The 25,710-nt window shown below is 41.3% G+C and overlaps 1 protein-coding gene across 1 annotated transcript in view; it reads right to left on the bottom strand.

Moving 5' to 3' along the window:
- Positions 1–25,710, bottom strand: part of ACER3 (alkaline ceramidase 3) — a 194,816-nt gene that overhangs the window by 10,950 nt on the left and 158,156 nt on the right. The window contains exons 5-9 of the mRNA XM_069203905.1: positions 22,790–22,871; positions 22,391–22,426; positions 16,621–16,679; positions 16,345–16,446; positions 4,141–4,245 (exon numbers count right to left, since the gene is read on the bottom strand). Coding sequence (XP_069060006.1) covers positions 4,141–4,245; positions 16,345–16,446; positions 16,621–16,679; positions 22,391–22,426; positions 22,790–22,871 — 384 coding nt within the window. The remainder of the gene's footprint in view (positions 1–4,140; positions 4,246–16,344; positions 16,447–16,620; positions 16,680–22,390; positions 22,427–22,789; positions 22,872–25,710) is intronic.

The following is a 25,710-nucleotide window of genomic DNA, read 5'->3' as shown; positions in this document are numbered from 1 at the left end:
TGTTTAGTAGTAGGGGTTTTGGGGCTTTGGAATCTTCCTCTATTTCTAGGGAATTGCCCTCCTCTATATTGTCCCCGAAAACCTCCTCTATACTGTCCTTGGTAACTGGACGGTGTGGCTTGTGAGGTGCTGGCTTGTGTGCTTTGACCCCGAAACCCCCCTCGAAAGGGCGTTTTACGGAATGAGCTGTAATTCCCTCTGCTCTGCGGGGAGTAGAGTGCGCCCATGGCTTTGGCAGTGTCCGTATCTTTTTTGAGTTTCTCAATCGCTGTGTCCACTTCTGGACCGAACAGTTCTTTTTCATTAAAAGGCATATTGAGAACTGCTTGTTGAATCTCTGGTTTAAATCCAGACGTTCGGAGCCATGCATGCCTTCTGATAGTTACAGATGTATTAATTGTCCGTGCAGCTGTATCTGCAGCGTCCATGGAGGAGCGGATCTGGTTGTTGGAGATGGCTTGTCCCTCCTCAACCACTTGTTTTGCCCTATTTTGGAAGTCTTTGGGCAGATGTTCAATGAGATGTTGCATCTCGTCCCAGTGGGCTCTGTCATAGCGCGCAAGTAGTGCCTGGGAGTTCGCGATGCGCCACTGGTTTGCAGCTTGTGCTGCGACTCGTTTACCAGCTGCATCAAACTTGCGGCTTTCTTTATCTGGGGGTGGTGCATCTCCAGATGTGTGAGAGTTGGCCCTTTTCCTAGCTGCTCCTACAACAACAGAGTCTGGTGGCAGCTGTGTTGTGATGAAAGCCGGGTCCGTAGGAGGCGGCTTATACTTTTTTTCCACCCTTGGTGTGATTGCCCTACTTTTGACCGGGTCCTTAAATATGTCTTTTGCGTGCCGGAGCATACCAGGGAGCATAGGCAGGCTTTGGTAGGAGCTGTGGGTGGAGGAGAGTGTGTTGAACAAGAAATCATCCTCGACCTGTTCTGAGTGGAGGCTTACGTTGTGAAATTGTGCTGCTCTAGCCACCACCTGAGAGTACGCGGTGCTGTCTTCTGGTGGAGATGGTTTTGTAGGGTATGCCTCTGGGCTGTTATCTGACACTGGGGCGTCGTATAGGTCCCATGCGTCCTGGTCTTGGTCACCCTGGCTCATGGTGGTGTGAGCTGGGGAGTGTGATGGCGTTTGTGCTGGTGAAACGTTAATCACGGGCGGAGGAGAGGGTGGTGGTGTAACTCTTTTCACCACTTTTGGTTGTGGTGCTTGTTCCGTCTGGAACTCCAACCTTCTCTTTCTCCTAATGGGGGGAAGGGTGCTTATTTTTCCTGTCCCCTGCTGAATGAAGATACGCTTTTGCGTATGGTCCGCATCAGTTGCTTGTAGCTCTTCCTCAAACCTATGCTTCTGCATTTGGGAGGTTAGCGAGTGCTCTTCTGTATAAGAGCCTGAAGCTGGGTCGCTTGCAGTTTGTTTCGGCGTGGAAACTTTGTCTGCGTGTTTTTTCGGCTCCGAGGTGACTTTTTTTCTTTTCGGGGCCGAAACCTCTCGGCGTCGATCTGTTTCGGTGCCGCTGTCTCGGCGTCGAGCCGTGTCCACACCGGCATCTCGGTGTCGAGGCTTGTCTCCAGCACTTTCTCGGTCCCGAGAAGGCTGCGTGCCGGTGTCTCGACCGGAGTCGGACGATCTCGGCACCGTTTGGGCCTTTTTCGGTGCCGACGGTCGGTCACCGATTTTATGGGTTGAGCCATGGCCTGGTGGCAGTGGCGTCCCTTGGGCCTTGTAAATGTTTCTTTGTGTGGTTTTCGACGTCTTACTCACGGTTTGTGTATCGTCGAATCCTTCGGAGTCTGAGTCTTGGATCGAGAAGGTACCTTCCTCTTCCTGTTCCTCGAACTCCCGTCGGGCTGTCTGTGCGGACGCCATTTGAAGTCTTCTGGCTCGACGGTCTCGGAGTGTTTTTCGGGACCGGAACGCACGACAGGCCTCGCAGGTGTCTTCGCTGTGCTCAGGTGACAGGCACAGGTTGCAGACCAAGTGTTGGTCTGTGTAGGGGTATTTATTGTGGCATTTGGGGCAGAAACGGAAAGGGGTCCGTTCCATCGGCGTTCCTCAGCACGCGGTCGGGCCGACCAGGCCCCGACGGAGGATCGAAAAACTACCCCGAAGGGCACCGGAGCTCTTCGATCTTCGATGCGGTGTTGAATGTAAGTACGCCGATCCCGAACGCAACAATACCGACGAAAATCTTCCGAAATTAACTATTTTTTCTGTTCCGAAACTCGGAGCGACAGGAACACGTCCGAACCCGATGGCGGAAAAAAAACAATCGAAGATGGAGTCGACGCCCATGCGCAATGGAGACAAAAGGAGGAGTCACTCGGTCCCGTGACTCGAAAGACTTCTTCGAAGAAAAACAACTTGTAACACTCCGGCCCAACACCAGATGGCGAGCTATTGCAGAACATGCGTATCTACAGCGACAGATGCCATCGAACATCCCATTATCTCCTATGGGATTTAGATTTCAGTAGACGGGATATTCGACGCCATTGTGAAGGAGTAACCCATCAGCCAAAACCCGTCCACCAAAATCTAAATCAGGTCCAAAGATGTTTAAACAAAACTTCTAAACCTTATGTGATTTTTTTTAAATATCTGGGCATCATCTGGGAGTGAACTCCTAAACTGAAAGTCAGTGGTGTCAAATAGTGGTGTACCAGCAGAAAATATTTCAGACATGTGGAGAACTAACTAGTCTGGACTTCCATCAATGACCTTAAATGGTAGTATTTCAAGCTCAACTGAACAAACAAGGACTACAAATCCCCTAGCCCAGAATCTGTAAATTATGGTGACACGCACATTTATGGAAATATCTAGCAAACCTAGTAACACTGCAGTTCAGTATGATGTAATTTTACTGACTTAATTTCCCACAACAAATATTTTGGTATTTATGACGGTGTTCCAACACGTAGTTTTTAATTCCCTCCTCTAAAGGGTTTTTAATGTGTTCCCCTAAGTTGGTATTTTGCAACGGTGTTGATAAAAACCAAACACTACATGGTCACTATTCTACTTGCCTCTCACTTTCATCACCCTGTAATGATATCTCTGTACAAGCAGGAAGTGTGCCCCATACAAAAAATGTTTTAATGGGATGAAGTAGATAAGAGCTGCTTAACCACTTTAAAATAAGTGACTTAAGTAAGGCAGTTCAGTTGTAAACAAACAATAGAAGAACAACGGCAAATGCCTGTTCCCAGATTTGGGGACAGATATATAAATAACAGGTGCAGACTGCAACCAGTCTAAAATGTTAAGAATTGACCTATGCTGTAATAGGTCGGTTCTTAAAATTTGAAATCATTTTGGGACACAGTCCAACCTTCCTCATGATACTGAATCGTGACTCACTACAACTGGAGGCCATAACAGGGATGCTGGAGACTACCATATCTGCATTTGTTTGTAATTAAAGCCAACTTTTTTTTTAAATGAGACCAATTTGCTTGAAACGGGGCTGTGTTTTTTTGTTTTGTTTTTTTAAAAAGGTTTTTTTTAATTCATTTTTTTAAGTTCTATCTGGGCCAAAGTTTACACTTCAACAAACTTTTTATATTCACAAAGGGGAATGAGTCCCAAAGTCAGCTCTGGACCCCTTGCATGGGTGATTACATTACTAATCCTTTAAGTTACCAGTAAATTTTCAATGATCAGCGTCAAGATATGATAAAAAAATATTGATATTCAAGGTAACAATTCAGCTTTTTGAAGGGATGCCTACAACACACTACTTCTGGATCCAGAGATAGTATTAATTTGGAATCCCATTTTAGGAGTAATGAAAAAAATTGAATTAGTGCACAGAAAAAAACATTTTAATCGTTGTAAACGATGAATTGGAGCATCTGTGACTGTTAAAATGCGTATAATATAATTTACCTTGGATCCGCAAAAAACAGTAAATAGAAATATAGGCTAGACGGTGAGAACTCCGCAAACTAAAGTTGTCCCTCTAAACAGGAAATGTAGAAAGAAGAGACATTCCTTGTGCTATTCTGCAGCCTTTAATCAAATGAACATTATAATTATGACAGAGGAAGGCGCAAATTGACGCAAGGGAACTCCCGCTCTGTAGGTTCAGAGACTCCACTGAGGTTGATTAGTAAAGTTGAAGGAAATGCCAAGTTCCTACCTGAAAAGAATATGTAAGTAAGAGCCAAGGCCAGTCAGTATATGCCACCAGGCATGAAACTGTGTCACAGCTCCCAGGACAGGGGGCATCTTCTGTCGTAGTCCTCTGTTAGAAGAAAGGACAAAATACATTTGAAGTAAAAAAAACAGAGTTATTAGGAACCAGATGCATGGATTTTACAGAAACAAAATGATTACTTTCTACCTTGGAATAGAGGACTGCCTTAGACTCACGCCTGAGGTCAACACCGTGAGGATTGGCTGCACGGTGGGTGTTCAATTATTTTGCCTTGGATTTTTTTTCTGGGTCTTAACTATATTATATGCATGCCTTTTATTTTTTTTCCATATGATACAGACATTGTAAGTACACTCTGTGCTTCCACACAGTTTAACACATGCATGTAAGCAAGGATGACCCTGGACTTGTATCTTAGTTGCAGCCTGCATCCTGACCCGGTAAAAATTCCAAACTTCAGCGATCTCACTTGGTACTTCCTTAAGGGAGTATGCTGGATGTACAAAACTAAAAAAGTCAATAATCTATTACTTACATCTGGTGATTTTTAGTTCATAACTTGGGTCGCTACTCAGCAGACCACATTATTATTTTTTTACAATGATTTAGATACTGGCCAACCCCTCACGATAGACTTGAGGCCCACCAGATAGTATCAAGTGAATGCTTTGTGAAATTTGATGTGACCTCTGTGTTCTTTACAGCGATGGAAGGGAAGACACACTTGGTGTGCCTTAGTCTGTTGTATTGCCAAAAAAGAATATCTCCATTTATCCATAGTTATCATACACCTTTACACATTTATTTGGTTTATTCGTATAAAAACCCCATAAAATAGTGACCCCATTCCTTCACCAGTAATAAAAAGCAATGAATAAGACTTGAATACAATTGTACTGAAATAATTAACACAACATGCATAACATTTAAAAACTTTTATTTACCTTTTATTGAATTTCCTTTGTGTCGGAACAAGGAGTAAAACACCACACTAGCGAGTGCGCACACACACACACACACTTTATTCAGCCGAAATTCGACCATAAAACCACAAAATAAATAACTATTTAAAAATTTTATAACAAAAATAAATCACATTATTATAAAAAGAAACCATAATAAAATTAATCTTTTAAAATGCATAGGTTGCGTCCTTAATTTAATAGCAGCAGTAATATAGCTAGGTACAGCATTACAAATTTCAAATGATGATAAACTTTGCAAATAGATCAGCGCCTCTTTATAGGAAGGAAAGTGCTTATTCAAAAGAACTGGACGTAGACAGTGCAGTCAAAGAGTCAGGCAAAGTGCAAAAAGGCATGAAGTGTGCAGTGGATTGGGCAGCAATAGAGTTCCAAGGATAACATGGGAGGGAAGCAAACCAGGTGGGCCCTGAGGGGAAGGCCACTGAAAAAGAACTGTGTTCAGTCTCAACCTGGTGAGATAAAAAGCTATGCTCTGGGTTGGTTATCCATTTTAAATAGGGTTCCATGCTAGAATTTGTAAACGTTTGCATGTACCTAACAACTGAAGGCAAGGTACTGTTCAAGTCTAATTCCCTCTTTATAGGATTCAAAGCTCACTTTGACTTTCAATTTAAGATTAGGGCTAATGCTTTCAGGTGATTCAAAAAGGTGACTATGCTCCAGGGCATAGAAAGTTTTATTTTTTATTTTTATTATATATATATATATATTTTTTTTTTACAAAGGCCAGCCATGGGATAGCAGACAGGTTATCTAATTTTAAGTCATACACCAGCACCTGCCTTCAATAATCTGCCTAAGTAGTACACCACAACTTTAAGCACAGTAAAAGCGGTGCCATGGAAATCTGATCCTTAATGAATCCTATTCCCAGTTCCAAATGTGCAATGAGACTCAAGGAAGATTTAGGCATGGCTAAAAGCCTATACACGAATCTATTCTCGGCTACTTGAAGTTTCCTGGAGGCAACATAGCCCCAAACTCCGGCTCCTTATGTGCCCACTGATAGGCGCTTGCTTTTATAGAGTGAATCATCACCTGAACCGGCAGGTGGCCTAGCCTTTTAGCAGATCTAATTACATCACCAGCTGCCTACACTTTTTACACTCTCAGGGTCAATAACCTATCCCATGCCCCATTTGCATCAAGCAGAATTCCTAAATAATAGAAGGAAGATACTTTTTCCATAGGTGTCCCCCCTTATAAAAAAGATTATGGACTTAGTGTGTTTGGGGCCGCAAGTCATAATAAGTGATTAGCTGGTTCACCTTGAGTTTGAGGCTAAGCATAAAATTATTAAAATCATTCAAATGACCATGGAGGCCATTTGCTGTCAATGCTAAATGTACTGCATCATCTGCGTAAAGCAATACCGGGAAAGCCTGTATACCAATCCTGGTGACCTCTTTGATGCATAGTCCTAAAGCAGTATCTAAGGAATTAATATAGAATGAAAAGAGGAAGCAGGCTAAGATGCAGCCCTGCCTAACCCCTCAGGCCACCTTCATTGGAGCTGTGCACTCCCCATTCCGCATGAATCACACTCATTGTAGAGTTCCAATGCAAGTGCCTTAAAAGATCTAATAAAGGGGCAGCAACTCCTGCCTGTACCATCAAATCTCACACCATACCCCTGTCTACAAAGTCAAAAGCAGAGGAGAGGTCCATAAAAGCGATATGCAAGGCCTCTCTCCTGGCTTCGACATATTTACCCAGAATGAGTGTCAGATTGAGCACTTGCCCTGCGATCTCTCAGCCTGGTCAGAAGCCATATTGGACCGGACAGAAAAAAAAAAAAAAAAAAAAAAAAAAAAAGAGTTTGCCTCTGCCCAGTCCTCCATTTTGCCCAAAATGACCCACCCTAGGATCTTTGCCGTAGAATCAATCAACGAAATTGGGCGGTAACAGGCAGGTGAATTGCAATCATCTCTTTTGTAGATGGGTACTATAATGGCTACTCTCCAGGAATTGTAGAGGTCGCCTTTCAGTGCTGCCCGCAATACAACTGTAACAAGCAGAACCCAAAACTCTACATTGCTTTTAAATAGAGCAATTCCCATTTGCAGCACTCATGATGGCTTTGGTAATGAAGATAGGTTTACAGGGTCAGTTAACCAATACTTGTTTATATGATGGTGGTCATAGTCAATCCAATTTTGTTCAATGTTAGAAACTCGCCTGTCCCAGAAAAGGGTCAATTGACTATATCCCACAAAAGTCTGGTATCTTTCAGGCGGACCGCTTTGTTTAAGTCTTCTCATACTTTTGCTCTGATTCTGGTTTCCTTTTCTATAGAGCTCACTTGTATTTATTTCTTGCTTCCTGATATCACTAATACATCATGTAATTTTATTGGTAGCTAACTTTAGGGCTTTGAGTGCTACAGTGCACTCAGGACTAAACAATAATTGCTCAGCTCGCTCTTTTGAAGGTTTATTTCAACCAAGGCCTTGGGATATAGCTCTACAGATCCCAGTGAAGCTGTCCCGAATTTTGATGGGATCATCTTCCATGGAGAGACAGCAAGAAATCCCATTAGAGGCCTCAGCAATCGAAATATTTAAAAAATGTATGTGGTTCGATGAAGCTCCAATTTAAATGAACCCCCATATTTGCTGCATAACTAGCAGGAGGTATAGTCTTGCTGGCATGCCATAATGGAAAGAAGTTTGAAAACTTAAAGTAACAGGGTTGTGATCATCATAAGGGAGTGAGCACACCTCATAATGCACAAGATCTTGTACCAGGTCCCGCGATACTAGAACAAAATCTATTATAGCGCCATTACCCTTTCCTACAAAAGTAGGTGGATTAACCTTACCACTGCCCTGAACATCAGAGGAGAAGGTTAAATTATGCGAGAATATCAGCTGATTTAGGGCTTCACCATAGTTCAAGTATACAAAGTGGCCAGTGTCATCTCCTTGGGCGTAAGTAAAACCCCCTATACGATCCCCTCTATGCAAACATTTAGAAATGTTAAAATCACCCACCCAAATAATTGATATGAGGATTTTCTTCCTATGTATAGAATCTGAGACTGTCTTACCCACCTCTTTAATAATACCCACTGGGTGGGCAGAAAACAAATTAAAATAAACATTATTAAAATAATATTTAACTATTTTGCAGAATAAAGATTTAAAATTCGATAGCATGCCTCTGATGCAAGGACCTTGACCTTCACATTTCTGATGGTGTATTCTACAAAAATAGCTAAATCCCACTTCCCTTTTCCAGTAGTAGCAGTTGCCTCAGAAAAATAAGCTTTGATCCCATTAATAGCTATAAGGTCAAAGGCCCAAGTCTCGCAGTAACATAATATATCAAACTTCTTGATAAAAGACAACAGGTCCTCATTATGAAGTTTATGACGGATCCCCACAATGTTCCAAGATAAAAACTGCATGCCCCGTCTGCCCTGCTTGAGCCAAGATGTCCCTGGCAACCTTGGGTTTGCGAAAGTTAATAATTAGAGTGTCACCAGGATAGTTCCAATCTAGGGGTCCAATACCTCCCACTAGGCACACAAACAGAATCCCATGGTTGAGGACCCAGTGACAATTTACTGTACGATTTAACCAGAAAAGAACTTTGTTTCTAAGGGGCCCTGTTGATTCAGAGGAACCTAAGGGCAGACTAAGTGCATTTGCCAAAATAATAACATAAGGGCAGGAAGCAGGGGGAAGATCAATCGCAGGCAAGGGAACCAGGTTTGAGGTATTGCTTTCCAGCTGTCTTCCTTGATGTGGTACAGCAGATGCAGCTGTTGAAGACACATCATCATGGTGTGTAGAGTGGAGCACTGTTCCTGCAGTAGTAGTCAAGTTTTGACTATCCACCCTGCCATTTTCACTCAATGCCATATTACCAGTTGGAGGCTACAGGGCAGATTGTAAATCCAAAGTTGCGGGGATTTGCAAGGGGGACTGGTCAATAGATGTATGTGGGTGGGTGGCCTCTGAATTTGCAGGCCATCCCTCTGTGGATTTTATGAATTGGATTAAGCTGGCCCCAATAACGGTGAGGTGATCGTAAACAGGGTGTAATCTGGCATCAAAAAGGTTGCAGATATGTTTACTTAAGGCCTACCAAGAATTTTATGGGTACAGGGTGCGACAAATCCACTTGACCACTCACATTGGCAAGTCTTATTTGCTCAGGTCCAGCTATTTTTAATACTTATACTTACTTGCCCTTTCTGGCAAGTTGACACTGAACAAAGTGAACAACTGTTCAGATGAAAAGTGGAGGGGCAGTAAAAGATGCCTTTAAATCTTCTTCTTATGTCACATTTGCTCTGTCTCCACAGACGGGTAAAAAGTAAGATTTTCCTACAATTAATTTTGCTTCCGACTGCAGAGTTCCAGGACTTTGTAAGGTGAACTGTGTGACCTGCTGCTTAGAATGTAAAATTAAGGGATATAGGGTGTCAGGGTTTTCCTAACACACAACATTTAAATGACAAAGTGAACTGTGCAAACATTTTAAAATATATGTCAGTAGTTGTGAAAGCCCTTTTTTATATTTCTGTGTGATGAGAAAATATTTCAATAGGATGAAAACAAATCAGAATATTTTACACGTTGATGTGTAAATGATAGGTTTTCTGAAACGCAATTTTCACAGATTGTTAATACACTATATAGTTTTATAAGTAAAGCTGCAAATTAGGTTTTTGGACATTTCTTGGAAAGTTACTGTGTGTAGATGACAATATGTTACCACATCATGGTTTAGTAATATATTTATTAAAATTTAGTGTTTAAACAAACTGAGAAACACTCCTGCCCTGATGGCAATGTTGTTAGTAAACTAAAAGCTATGTGGGCTAGATTCTTGTGATGCATGCAGCAAACTTTAGTCTACTTAATCAAACAAAAGAGGTTTTTGTGCTGCAGAAATGCTGAGCTCACATATTTGAAGGTGCAGTCATATGTGAGAATTAAAAAAAAAAAAAAGGCGACTCTGTAAACTATTTGCCTAGAATCACACAAATTGAGACCCGTTTACGGGTCAAGTACATTACAGTTAGGTCGAGTAGATTATTTAAGTTACTCGACCTGCAGGTCTAGTAAAACTTTTAGGATTTTTCGACCTCTGGGGTACTGCATCAGACTGTCCGCATGTTTCTGGCACCTATTTAGATAGTCATTCTTTGTTTGGGGACTCTTTTCCTACACTTGACCAGCGGCATCAGATTTGGTGAAAACACAGGAATAACTGGACCACTGACCAAGTTGGGACCTTCTGACAAATCAGGGCTAGAGTGGCCTGGATCCCCAACAGCACCCTCAATAAATGTATTAGGCGACTTAATAAGAGAGACTGCAGCATCAATAGTTTCAGCATTCCTTGCCACGAAGGCACGGGCCAGTCAGTTGGGGACAGTTGTGATAAGGAGGTCGTCTGCTGTAAGTGAGAGACGCCACTCTGCCAACTTTATCTCATCTGCCACAAGACCAACCCCCCCCCCCCTTCACCCAAAAAACGTTAATAGTGGCGCATGGATATTGCTGCAGTTCAGTGCTACTCGTTGGGGTGCCTTTCTTGTACTCATATTACCAAAAATACCAGAAGCGGGTGAGCATGAAAGAACAAGTAAAGGAGAAATTAAAGACACAAATATCGTCGGAAATGGGAGGCAAAACCACTATCAGATGACAGGGGAGCTGAAATCCAAGGGCCAAAAAAGCAGGCCCTGTCTGGGCTCTGTCAGACTATGACGGGCTAAGATGGGCCAGTCTTGGCCCCAGCACACACCCGGGCACGTCTCATGCTGCAGGAGCTGTAAGCACTTTTTAAATGAGTGCCTCCTGGGTAGGGTGACCAGACGTCCCGGATTAACCCGGACAATCGTGGTTTTTAGAGGACTGTCCCGGTGTCCCAACGCTTCTCTTAATTTTAAACAAATGTCCCGTTTTTTTGGACAAAGGTCAAATTATTACATAAATGTCTCGGTTTTTGGGACAAAGGTCAGATTATCTAGGGAAGAATAAATTAAAGGTATGCTCTACTTTAACAGACGCATACAAAGAATGCAATAATTAAGTAATTTATCTGTTACTGTCAGGCAAAACAGTCCCCTAGATATATATATATTAGATATGTAAACACACATGTATAGGAACACATTCACAAAGCTACGCAAAAAAACGGGACAGGCCAGATATAAAAGTGAGTGTAAAGTCTTTAGTCCTTCTTTTATGTCTGGCCTGTCCCGGTTTTGCTCCTCAAAATCTTGTCACCCTACTACTGGGGTTGAAATGAAGTCAGCCTTTCTGCTGCAAAAGAGCCTGATGCGTGTGGTTTCTGGCCCCCTCCTCTCTTCACCAGCAAAGCTCTCTTTTTCGTGCCGTGGGAGCCAAAAGCAGTTTTTAAACGAGTGCCTCTGGGCGAGGAAATGCAGTTGGAGGTCTCCCTGCCGCAAAGTAGCCAGGGGTGTGTTGTTTCTGAGCCCCTCCTCTCCGCACCAGCACCGCTGTCCTTTCTGCGCTGCCGTAGCAGAAAGCTGCTTTTAAACTAGCACCTCTGGGTGTGGAAATGCAATTGGCGGCCTCCCTCCCGCAAAAAAACTGTGGGTCATGTGGTTTTTGGACCCCTCCTCTCAGCACCAGCAAAGCTCTCATTCCGGAGCTGCTGGAGCCCAAAGTAGTTTTTAAACTAGCACCTCTGGGTGTGGAAAAGCAGTTGGCGGCCTCCCTGCCACAAAGGAGCCTGGGGTGTGTGGTTTCTGGCCCCCTCACCTCTGCACCAGCAATGCTCTCCTTCCTGGGATGCGGGAGCCCAAAGCAGTTTTTAAACTAGCACCTCTGGGTGTGGAAACGCAGTCAGCGGCCACCCTGCCCACAAAGAAGCCTGGGGCGTGTAGCCTCTGCACCAGCAACACTCTTCTTCCCCAAATAGCAAAACAGTTGAGCACAACAGCACATACTTTTAGCATAGTATCTTATGTTAAAAGCCCAAGAGACTAGTAAGAGCTAATTTTCCCAGCAGTTTCATCAAGTGGATAGGATTGTACAATCTTGCTTCAGTCACATAATCCTTATTGTACTTGAATATACAGGCTGTAGCAGTGCTTCATTTTCTTGTCACCTCTCCATCTCGGAGGGCGAATGAAATGGGACAGAGTGATCGAGTACATGGAGGGTACATACTCTCATGAGAAGGGTGGAAGCCCTTGACATTTCATTTGACAAGACAGATATTACCTCCACCGTAGAAGGTTTTAGTTCCAACTGTAAGCCAACTCCTAGTCTATAATGTGTCAGATGAGAACCACATATATAAGGAAGATCTAGGTTATAGCCCGAACTATTTATGCTTGAAGCAAGGATGTAATGCACGGCCCCATGGAGAAAGTAGATGCTGAAAGAATAGCCATCAGGGTACTCAGGGTGCCCATCAGTCCACAGCCACATCCACAAAAATGAGCATCTTAGTTGAGACGGGGGTAAATGCTCGATTATCCCATCCTTCATGCAGGACCAAAATGGTGTGGCTTAAGGAAGTGACATTCATGATTTTTTTAAAAGAGTTTTCAACAAATAAACAATTCACATCTGTCTGTTCCCAGGGTTCAACCCCATAAATGGAGTTACCAAGACACCTAGCAATATAAAAAGTAAAAGCAGGTATAAAGGCAAGGCCTCCATACTTCCAGTTCAAGGACTGCGAGCCGGCAGCTACTGAACTTGGAATATCTCTGGGGGGTTTCCCAGCTGTTTGTCCTACTTGCCAGATGCAAATTGAGTAATCAAACTTTTACACTTGGGCCAAAGCAATTCCTTTATTAAAAAAAATCTCTTTCAACTTTTTTTGCCTGGAGGCCACAGCTTGTCTCTCAAGACTTTTTCACCTTCTGAAGTTTATTTTCAGTGCAGTACCTTTCGAAATCTGCCAGAAGAAACTCAAATTGGTAGTTTGTCCAATCCCAATTTAGGAACATCACGCTATATTGCCTTTAAGGCAGCATTGAGACCCTTAATGAAGATATTAAAAACAAAGGAAGTTAAAGTACAGCCTTGTTAAACTCCTTTCATGATGATTAACTCCTTCGCACATTTTCTGTCCAGACCATTCAAGGCTCTACGCCCAGAAGTAGTAAGCGGACCAACATTATCGAGCTTACATCATACTCCGCTGCCTTCATGATATTATTCAATCAAGATCTGTTCACCACCTCAAAGCATCTTTTAAATAAAAATCCTAGATACATAGTCAGATTTTTTAAGATTGACATTTTATCCTAATCAACATTGAGATTGTGTGCACAGCGGAGGACTTTCTTTACGCCAAAGGGTGTAAGAAGTACACATTTTGCAGGGATGATTCCAGCTGGAGTTGGTTAACTATATACTTTGTAGCTTCAACATCTCCTCTGTGGGAAGACAATTAAATGTTTGAAGCAGTGGGCACATTTCATTAGGTCAAGGAGTTAGACCTAGAGCATTAGAGGCTCCATTGTGATGTACCGTTAGATGATTATTTTTTCCTTGGCCAGTATCTGCTTCAATCAACCCAGAATTGAAAACTTCCAAAGGTTTACTAAATGTTAATGCTATAGTGTATGAATGATTTTGAATCTCTCCGGCTGATTATTGAATCCAACCTTGCAAAGGATCTGTCACATCATTCAGATTTGCTGTGCTAAAGATACTTTTACAAGAAAAGTTACTGAGATTGAAAGAAAGAACTTTCAGGCGGACCAATTATCACTATGTATTCAAACACATGGACTCACAGGTTAGTCGCAGAGGGTGCCAAGGTCCTGGTGAATCCCATGAGGGTTGGGGACCCTCATTTTTTTACATTTTTGGATTTCCCAAAGGATAACTTTGAACACTTTTTCCAGTGCTTTCCTTTTCTTTGAGGCAATACTAATTTTCTATTGCCTTTTTGGTGCCTATAACAGACTGTCATCATTTTGTGACCTTTTTTAACACAGCTTTTAGGCCTTTCAACTGCCTTGTTTTAGGAATTTTAAATTCTTATGATGAACACCTTCAAAGTACTCCCAATCACACACTTGACAGACATCCTACAAGATACTAAGATGAAATCATACCATTCACTACTGAAGTCATCCTGCATTGAATCCCTTATCCAGTTCCCAATAGGAAAACATTTCTTATTCATGACATGTTATATCAATGTGCAAAAAATATGATAACCATTTTTGGAAAGAATGCAGCCACTGCACATATTCTGAAAACTATCAATCAACAAAAAAAGTTGCCATTGAACTGTGGGACCAAGTCAACAATAATCATCTTCTACAAGAATACCACCACAGATTTATACTGTTGCTTCCCCAAGGGTATAGCCACAAAGTCATGAATGATGACTTAACAACAAGAGCTACCCTTGCATCCCAGTCTTGTTCAACCTTTCAGCAACCTTCAACACCACCGATCATCGAACCCAGATGAACATCCTGTGAACTTGCGTGGAATATATAGTTAATGCACTCAGATGTCTATCAGACCCACACCACCACACCAGAATAAGAAAATGTAACGGCTACCATTTACCTATGTAGTACATGAAGGCTCTATCCCTTCTTGTCCATCACTTAAAAATATGCCTGGAGCCTTGCAAGAGTCCTCCTTGCCACCCATAAAATTAAAATTTGCCAATTGGCGAATGGTACATTGTTTCATCTGAAAAATACCACAATCAAAGACATCCACCGACTTAAGGCTTGCTTGAACAATATCTAATCCTGGGTGTTGAATATGTGGCTTCAAACTACGCTTGAACAAAATTAATTGATTATCAAAAACAACAGTAAAAATGCAGAGATTCCAACCTGAAGCTGGAAAGAAGTCATTTGGCATCACTGTTGAAGCTCTACTACAAAGCACACAACATACACACAAGAGAACCATACTCTGTTACCAACTCTTAGTGCTATGCAGCATAAACCCTTTCCACCAAGAATCGGACTCTGTAACCATGGTCAAAAGCCCATTCCCCTCCTAATGGGATGCTGGCAGCATCCAAACTGCCAACATCACATACCAAACACTGATCCCCTCTAAAGGTGTTCCATTCTCCAGCAAACTGACTTTTACAATGATTCTAGAAATTGGACAACATCCCTTTCACACAGAGGAACATGCACTGGATGCCTCACTAGAACTGCATCATCTTCCAGACCTGATGCATTACCTACAGAGTACAAACAACCTATGCACTATTGTACACTACAGAAAAAAGCTGCCACCTTAGGAGTCCAGGGCAATACACGCAGTGACAATGTGCCCATTCTGAAAATGTAAAAAAGGAATAAAAGGGGCAAGCATTCTCAATATATGCATCTAGTCTCTGGACCAAAATCTCACAATATGCGACACTTGTTATTGCAGCTACGTAGTTCAGAGAGGCACTAATGAATTATCACTTTAATGGGCAATCTGTAGGTAAGAACATCACACACCCTTCTGTCCCAAATATCCACACCACCGCCACTGACTCTGACAGAAGACAATCCTGAATCATTCCCTAGCGCTATGCTCTAGAACAAAACGTATCCCTCTTCAATACGTACGGCAACCGCTGCTGCATAGCTAGGTTTGTGCTTTATAAATACCAATTCATATGTAAGTTAACATTCTATGTCTCAGTAAATACGCACATGTTTTCCACTTTTTAAAATGGAGGCTGCAATTCTTTAGCGCACCAGAATTCATTGATCACATTCTCATGGTAGTAATATTTAGGATAGGAATAGGCACTCTTGCCAATCCACGCGGGAGCCCTCTTGTGGGATCTTAAATGTATTTACGGCCCAAAAACTACTGTAACGGATGCTCATGAAGACGGACTTCTTGGAACCCAGAGAAAAGGCATGACAGCTACTGTGATTGGAACCACCTTAGTATTTGACCACGATATCATAAGACCAATTTTAAAATCTTCATCTCAGAGGCCTCTACTCTCCCTCAAGGGAGATGGTATTTGGAAAAGTAACTACAAACAATTGTAGAGGCATGGCGTTATCAGCACAGACATGTCTACGGTCTACTGCACAATGAGAAAAAATAGTTTTTTTCTTTGGAAGAGAGCCATTCTCAATCAATTTTGTACAGCTACAGATATTTCCAGAAATGATTAAATTCAATTGATGTTAGCATCTGTCAAATAAAAAGTTCTGACAAACTCAAGAAATGTTATAACAAGTTATCGTAAAACTCACCTCCATGTCTCACAGAAAATGTTGTCTATGTTCCAAAGTAAAAACCCTAAGAAAAATAATCCTAATGATGTATAAGCGAGACCCCTAAGCCATGGGTACACCCTGTGGATACAAAAAAAGCACTTAAGTAAAATTCTAATGATAGGATCCTTGCAATCTATGATGCACAATAAAGTGTTTTTATTTACAAAGGTTGTATTTTAAAGTATAAACAATAAAAATAATGCCAATGAATAGTTAAATCCCCTACCATAATAAATCTAGATTCCTACTTACCACGTAACAATGTAAACAGATCGTAGTACTAAGCAAGAAACCAGGAGCCCGTACATAACCTGAGGATGGAGAGAGCAGGAATAAAAAGTAAGCAACAATGTTTAAATATCTCTAAACACACACAATTTTCAGGACTTGAAAACGGCTTGGAATAGGCATAGCGAATAAACAGAATAAACAAATTCAAAGTAAATACTGAGGGTCTGATTCACGAAGAGCCTCTGCGCGTGTGGCAGCATCTCCACAATGAGATAATTGTGGAGATTTGGCCATGAGAGTGAAGACTCCCTCGTGCCCTTCCGCCTCTGCCACCAGTGTGGAAGTCCTTTGTGAATCAGGCCCTGCGACTATGTTACGTTTTTTGTTGTTGGAGCTGTGTGTCAATGGCAGGCTGGACATTGGCAGATCTTGCTGTGTGTGACGAAATGCACAATTTCTTGTAATAACCAGTTCGAATCGGCGGCTGCCTCCTAGATGAAGCCGCAACCTTCTCCTGTGATTCCTAAAGCTTTATGGGTGAGGTCTGAATTCAAAAGCTACTAATTTACTGCTGAATTTTCTTGCACTGTTTCACTACCCAACTCCTTCTTCATACCTTTTAAGGTACTAAGCAGTGGAAATTTTCTTTGATGTGACATTGAAGATAACAAGCACAAATACATCCACTTTGTGGTTGTGACAGTACACTGCTAAGATTTATACTGCTATGTGTGGCTCTCATAGGGAGCCACTATCAGGTATTTCTGTTTCTAAATATCATAATCGACATAGCAACAGTTGATAACAAAACTGGTTACCCGATGTTGTGATGTCATGAAGGCCTTCCAAGCCATGTGACTGGGCTCTCGAGAGCCTCTCAGCAAAGCGCTGCTTTTTTTGTTTGGGGACTGCAGGTAAAGATTTTTTTATTTTTTTATTTGGAACAGGAAAAGGAGCTGTTATGGATCCCCTCCCCCTCACCCCCCCATCCCCCTCCCTTTACTCCACTGCCCCTGCATAGCAGTTATAGGCAGGGTAGATACAGATGGGTAAAAAGTGAATTACAGGGATGACAACTTGAGCTTTTCTGTCATCTATCTGATGTCACTCAGAAACCCCTGGTGAAACACATCTGCACAATTCATATAATTCTATATTTTGTACAGGGTTTCGAGTGAGCTATTTAACAAGTCTTCTCGTTAACCAGCAGCAAGGCATGTTGTTTCTGTAAACGGTTGTTAACGCAGGGAACGTGTGATATGTGAAGTTTTGACTGCTAAGGCAACCACAAAGCCCTGTGATTGACAGAGGGTCCGATTCGCTTGAAGCTGTGAGTTTCAAGCAATCAGCTATGAACTCATTCTGGACATAATAATCAAAGACTTCACTTAATCAGCTTCTAAACGTCCCATCCTGCACTAGGGTTTCATCTGGATTAGTGTGCAATTCACTTCTGAGTCGCTCTCGGCACTGGAACGATTGTTCACTGTTGACCAGGCGGACCTTATAGTTTTAGGCGGGCCGCTTGGAGGTCCACACCAACACCCTTACAAAGGAGTTCACAGCTTTCTCCAGAATAAGTCATAAAGGGGCCGGGAGACAGCACAGCATCCTGAAGTAGGGATATCAATGTTGGTGCTGTAGCCAAAATTCCTGGGAAGGTGGCTGATTTTCTGAGAAGCAGGTGGACAGCTCTGCGGACATTGTGGACCCCCACTTTGTATTCCTGCAGAACCCAAGATGTACATCCTATGGAAAGGGACTGGGGAGCTGCTGGATATCCCATTACTCAGCAGCGTGCTGGAGGTCCCTCTTCTGGCAGCGAAAAGCAGCTGGAAGTCCTACCCCGCAGGAGCCAAAAAAACACCTCCAAATTATGAAGTTGCAATAATGCTGTGAATACTTTGCCAGCACTACCTTTAGGGTTGGAAATATGAGAATCAAAATGCTCAATTAATAATTGCTCTGGGTGCATTCTATGCCATCAGTGTTATGTGACTTGAGTCATTACAGGCAAGAACTAACAGGCAATTAACTAATGGTCATGCACCAAAATGGACCATTCAGCTTCAAATGAAAGGCCACATCACCTTCTGAACAGCACTGCAAATACCCTGATCTGGTAAACTCAACGTTGCATCACTTGAACCTCTGGCACTTCGGAGGCATAATATTTAGGAAGCACGCCAGGAGCCTCCTGGGAAATGCATACAGAGCCGGCTTTGTTGAAAACCCTTGACCAGGATGGGGAATTCACAGGCATGAGTTGGATTACAATTGCCATATTCAAAAGAATCAGGCAGAGGTGAATCACCGCCATAGCTTTTAGCCATAGATACTGCTGTTAGTATTGAGCTGCCATGCTGGATCCGCGAGTGGTTTATGAACAAGCTGCATGAATACTTTGCATATATCAAATCACTTCATGCACTTAGGTGTTGGAGTAGTAACTGGAAAAGGTGTTAACATATAGGAGCACATTATAAAGCACAGCTAAGCAATGCTACTAGATGCTTAGGGGAAGTAAAACACTGCCTTGGTGGGAGTGGCTGAGGGCTTGACCAAGATGCACTCAAAAAATTCATAGCAGGCCATGGGACCTCCTTCTAAGCAACAGCATCAGAACAGAGCTGGTCATCATCAATTTACCGACCCGTCAGTGTTTCTGTTTTTGCGAAGGCTATCATATTTAGGTTAAAAATAATATACTAAAATTGCACAATGCTTATGCCTTCAAAGATCCATTAATAACACAATTCAGTCATTCAGTTAGATACATAGCTGCCTTGGACAGCAATGTTTTTGAAACGCAGGATGACACAAACAACTACATCTCTCCCTCACACCTACTGGACATAGTGGGAAAAAGAAATACAAAACATAATTCTATGCTGTCCTGGGCAGACAATCATGGGACTCTCTTATCATACCGGAGTACAACTTACTGCTGCAGCTAGCTAGTTAAATCATGGTTCAAGATAAACAGCAGACCAAAAATTATAAAGTGTATCAAAGAAGACCCAATCTTATGAAAATGCATTTTAGTGGAAACAGCAAGGTTGTTTGATAAAATACAACACAGAATTACTAATTTTTTAAAGTGGTGTCTGTGATGGCAGTTCTTCCAATGCTTGGCATATGGACTAATTAGCGCCAGCTACCAATGTCGATTGTTTTCAATATAGCGGCATTGAAGAAAGCAGCAGAACTGAAGTAGGGAGGCATATTTAATTCCAATTATAAAAGCAGAATACATACCTTGTTTTTAATATCTGCCTTAACAGAAATTCAGAGGCGAAGCACAAATGAAACAATTTCAACAGTCATCTAAATTATTTTAAATGAGCTGGAACGGGGTGTTTGATAAAAAAGATAGCCTGTAAGATCTCTTCCAGCTCATCTGCTACCAAAGTGCCTGGGCCTGCCAAGCAAATACAGGGTACATTCTGCGTTCCAGAATTAATTAAAAATCTACATCATACCAGAGTACATAATTAAATGGACATGTCTGTGTTATAAACTATTAAACGTAACAATAATCAAATTCAAAATAAAATGTAATTCCTTATGAAACTTGATACAAAGATCTTTCTAAAAAATGAATAATCCTACAACAAAATCAAACACACACAAAATATCTAAGAACATACTATAACATTCTAAAAATTGCCTAAAAGTGTCTTACTGCAAACAAAAATATATCTTAAGAGTTCTTAATCTTAGTTTTTAGAAGGAAAGAGAAAATCTGCCAAAACCCAATATGCTATTGTCATTAGTGAATATTAAACAACTATCAATACTACAATTTCTAAACATCAAAGGCTATGGCAAGATTACCGGACATGTGGCCTGACCAGCATTGCATGCCAGGCACACCTTTCTTGCTTTTCTTTATAACAAACAAATACTGGTAAAAGAGCCCAGGATTCCTTCTTGTGTTAATACTTCAAACTCTATTTGTTGGTACTACAGTGCTTAACGTGTGTTTAACATGTTTCACACTGGTGGTGTCTATACAGGTAACCAGACCTCCTGAAGGGCTGCCCACTGATTTGCATGCCAAGTCTTTTACACAAAGTGCTGCACACCTGTTAACTTTGTAGCTCAGTAGTTTTTAACATTTTGACTTCTGTGGTCCCCTAATTATTACTTGAAATCAGGGAACCTCCAATGAATCGTTTTTGGAATCAGGGGCCCTCCACAGAGTTATTACTGGAAGTTGGCGGCCTCCACTGTGTCAATAGTTGAAGCCGGGGATCCCAGCCTAAGCAATTTTGATGATTTAGACCTCAAAACAATACACAAAAATACAGAAACAAGTTGGTTAAAAAATGCTAAAACCACATACATGCATAGAGAGGCTCTGGGTCAGCCCTCTTCATGCATTGGTCTGTTTCACCTGTCATATATATTTTCTTTCCACCCACCAGGAAACACAGCAAGGGGCAACGGGTAAGCACACTTCATCCCTTGGCCCACTGCGTGTGACATTTCACCCCATCACATGTGTATTTCCAGCTAAAAACAAGTGCACCGCAAAGCCACGGCTGATGCATTTACAATTTTCCCTGCCAATGTTTTTTCTCCACATTCTTTATCCTTTTTTTCCATTTTTTAGTCATAGTTGAGTATTTCAAACTATGGCCTTCATTACGAGAGTGGTGGTCTCAAGACCGCCACAGACAGGGGGGGTCCGACCGCCCTATTATGACCATTGCACATGGGCCACGGTTCGACCGCCGGCACCACCAGGTTGCCGCTTGTCGACAGTCTGGCGGTCTTGGCAGTCGCAATCTGCCAGACAATCAAGCAGCACTGCACTGGGAATTACGAGTCCCCTTTCCACCAGCCTTGGCATGGCGGTCTCACCGCCATGCCTAAGCTGGAGGAAAGGGGGCATCAGGAGCAACATGGGGGCCCCTGCACTGCTCATGCACTTGGCATGGACAGTGCAGGGGCCCTCATGGACAGCCCCGTGGCACATTTCACTGCCCGCATTATGGGCAGTGAAATGAGCAACGGGTGGTAAAGCACCCGACGCACCACAACATTACGAGCTGGCATCAATGTTTGGTGAGTTTTCTGCTGGGTCAGCGGGCGGAAACGTTGTTTTCGCCTGCTGGCCCAGTAGAAAACTCATATTATGGCGGGCAAAAGACCTCCATTACTGGCGGTCTTTTGCCTTCAGTGGCAGGACCTCATAATGAGGCCCTATTTCTTCAGTTTCTAGGAATTAAAAATTAATAGTACATTTTTTGTGCCAATAAGAATCATTTTTCAGATCGCCACCCTCAGAGGCCTGACACTGGAATCCTAGTTATGTATTTTCCTCATTTTCCTATGATTGTGAAGGTTCTGGCTCAGGTGAGGAGGCACAAAAGGAGTCCCATTCTGATCTCACCAGTTTGGAGAACTACAGCGTGATTTTAAGTTTTAATGAAACATCTATGGATTGTTCTAAACCTCCTTCTCCGTTACACATACCTTTTCATCCCTGAGGGCATTCCTCATACTTTGACACAGGATTATTTAGTGACTCTGGCAGCAAGGAGAGTTCCAAGACTAGGCGAGGCAAGTAACCTTGGGCCTTCAAAAAATTTAGAAAGGCGCACCAGAATCTAATACAGTCAGGATTCACTAATATTATCTGTAAACATTCCTAAAAACAAACCATTGCAAGTGAAAACTCATCATCTTTGTGTTCAAACTGACAAACTGAAAATAAAGGCTGACATTCAAAGTAACATTTAACCTACATATTTTCAGTAATGATCTATGGATATGAACTCACCTGATGAAACACGGGCTCTTTCCATCTTAAATAAACCTGTAACAATATGACGAAGAACAATTTAAAAAATGAAACAAATTCAGATAACTTTGACTTTTTCACTTTTGCGCGGTTCAGGTACCTCTGCCAGAAATCTACCACAGTAGGATGTAATTTGAGAACAAATGTAGTATTGAAATTGTCATGTAGTTTAACCAACTTGATGCCTCAAACACGAAATGCGCATGTTTTACATTTTAATTTAGCATTATAAATTAACTTTAAAATATTCAATTCTGTATGAGGGCTTACATCACTGGGGGAGGAGTTAGATTTATTCTAAACAAATGCTAAGATTGCATTTGACAAAAATCAAATGAAAATAACATTAAGGAAAGGAAGAATTTAAAAGGCACTTACTGTAGTTACTGTTAAACTGAAAAGTAGTAGTATAAATATAAGTGCATAATTGTATGAGTTTCTGGATTTGAAACATTCATACCTGGAAGAAAAGCATGAATCCGCACGTTAGAACAATGTGGTGGTGTATGCAAGAACAGAAGAATATGCAGTTTTGCATCATAGATAAAAGGAATCAAACAATTTGGAAAAGGTATTTGACACCGAGCTGGACACTTACGCACCAAAACACAGCACATAAAGAAAAGCAGGAGTTCTGAAATTGCTTAGTCAAGTTGTGGAAATATTGCAATTACCTTATAAGGAACTGTATGGAAAACTAGTTTGATTCAGGCAGGATGGGATCTAGAGCAAATCAATACTAGGTTGATGTCAGCAGGCAAATGACTCCATTGTCAGGAGAGAAGAGGCAGCAAGATGTTATTTCACCCATGATCGCTAAATCCCTGCCCCACGCCCTAGAATGCCATAGAACATAAAACACAGTTTGAGCCAGACAATGTCCTAATAGCGTCAACCCCATTAGTTTGTCTGACCATTCCTTTCCTAACATCATTACTTTGACTGCCATTACTAAGATGCAGAATCACTTTCACCAAAATAACTGGACTTAGACTTTTAAAGTAAGTGTAATTTAGCTTTTGGGCCATCATAATTTTTTTAATTTAATTTAAATGTCCTTATTTAATATGGGGTATGGTAAAAGTTAGTCTTCATTATTCTAAGTTAAAGGTTAGGTTTAGAATTACTTATTGTTTTACTTGATTTAGCTAGTGTTAGTATAAATATAATGTATTATAATTTCATATAGGGCTAGGTTCAGGGTTAGCCTAAGGATCAGAATAAGATTACTTTGCTTTTTATCTAGTTCATTTGGGGTTAGAGGTCGTATTTGTTTAATTTAATGTTAGCTTTAGCATTACGGTTAGCATCAGGTTACCCATTTGAGTTATTTTTTATTTTATTTAGGACCAATATTAATTCAATATAAATTGAATTAAGTGTTAGGCTCAACTTAGCTTTAGGACGTCAGTATTATTACTGATTAATCATGTGGTTGAGATATAAGACATTCAAAAACAAAAGGAAATGGTAGACGACCAGCTAGTTTAATGACATATTGCGACACAGCACAAATGGCTTGGCAATGCAACACAAGGGCCACAACAAACCCTTTGACTGTGAGCAGCACCAGAGATAACAATAGTCAACATTTGGCAGGATACATAAATTGGAACAGTGATGAAGTGAGACTAACACAAACATATAGAGAAGCAATAAAAATAAAACAAAGATCTGCAAATCATCTGCAGAGGGGTGGGATCTAATAGGCAAAATATAAAATATTACAGGAAAACTTTCTAAAGGAATTGTCTTACAAAGGAGGAGAATGCGCCACTCCTGTCTTTAGCAATTTGAATAACAGTCCCTTCCCACAGGGAGCCTTCATCATTTTCCAGAGACAAATACTCTGGCTAAAGACTTCTAGTTTCCTAAACTTTTTCCAATCACATTACTGCACAAGGTGACTTCCATTTAAAACTGGGTGACCTCATCTGCAAAAAATAAAATGTATATATCATGAGCAAACACTTACTTTTGCCAAAATCCAACACGACAATAAGATAAGAGGACACACAGTCCTGTAATTATACCTGTAATTATAGCCCAGTCGAAGACTGATAACTCCATAATCACACGTAACCCTTAAATTATAGGCACAAAATAAATCTAATCCTATTATAACTATTACTGTGCAATATAAGAATATCTAAAGAAATATCTTGACAAAAACGACTTAAGTGGTTAGAGAAATCCAACCATTGAAAAATGTAATTGAAAACCCTGACAAAGCTTTTCTGTTGATTTTCAGTATCAACTGAGTATACACATATCAACTAAGTATACCTGGTTAGTGAGGTCTAACTGTGGATATTTAAGGCACAATTTCTTATTCCCACATTGGAATGATGTGTGCTTCAATGAAGACAATGGCTCTGCAGAGGGCCAGTAATTAAACAATATTATCCAAGGGTGCAAAGCACCCCAAGGTAGTTATTAACTGGGGTGCAATAAGGCCTGATTGTAGTGGATTGGAATGGGACCCATAACAAAAATTTACTAAGATTATAGTGCTTGAATGACAGGTTAAAATCAAAGACGGTACTGTCCTACAGAATGTACATTAGCAGTACTGGTGAGCTAATGAAAAAATAGAATAACAGTTTCTCCCAAAGAATATTCACTTCCACTATGAAATCTAATTCATTTTCAATGACAGTTAATGTATAAGGTAACACAACCGCAAGGCACTGTAGCTATTGACTCAACAGATGTGCACTGGCTAACAATTGTCCACTTCATAAACTCTAATTTATGAACTAAAAGCCAAAACTTTGCCCCATAACCATACCACTGCATCTCCCAATATTCATGTTTCTTCTTTAATGGGAGTGACTCAATTTAAACCATAATCCACAGTATTTGTTTTAGATAGTTATATTTCTCTTTAAAAAGATACACAAGACAAATTGCAGTTATGTGTAGTGATGAATTGGGATTCTTCATTTCCTCAGGCACAAGCTGGTCAAGTATATAGAAGTGGAGGATGCCTGTTCAAAGAAGCAACGAAAAGCTAATAGGTTTGTCCTTGGCAAGCTGGTAAGATTTTGAAAATGTCACTTACCCAGTGTACATCTGTTCGTGGCATGTAGTGCTGCAGATTCACACACATATCCAGTCAGACATCTAGTGTTGGGCTCGGAGTGTTAAAAGTTGTTTTTCTTCGAAGAAGTCTTTTCGAAGTCACAGGATCGAGTGACTCCTCTCGGTTCCATTGCGCATGGACATCGACTCCATTTTTAGATTGTTTCCCGCAGAGGGTGAAGAAAGGAGTGATAGAGTATGTAAGAGAAAGATGT

This window comes from Pleurodeles waltl, chromosome 8 (assembly GCF_031143425.1).
Source record: "Pleurodeles waltl isolate 20211129_DDA chromosome 8, aPleWal1.hap1.20221129, whole genome shotgun sequence".
Classification (NCBI taxonomy): domain Eukaryota; kingdom Metazoa; phylum Chordata; class Amphibia; order Caudata; family Salamandridae; genus Pleurodeles; species Pleurodeles waltl.
The sequence above is the reverse complement of the archived record's forward strand: the minus strand, read 5'-3'. Positions and strand labels throughout refer to the sequence as shown.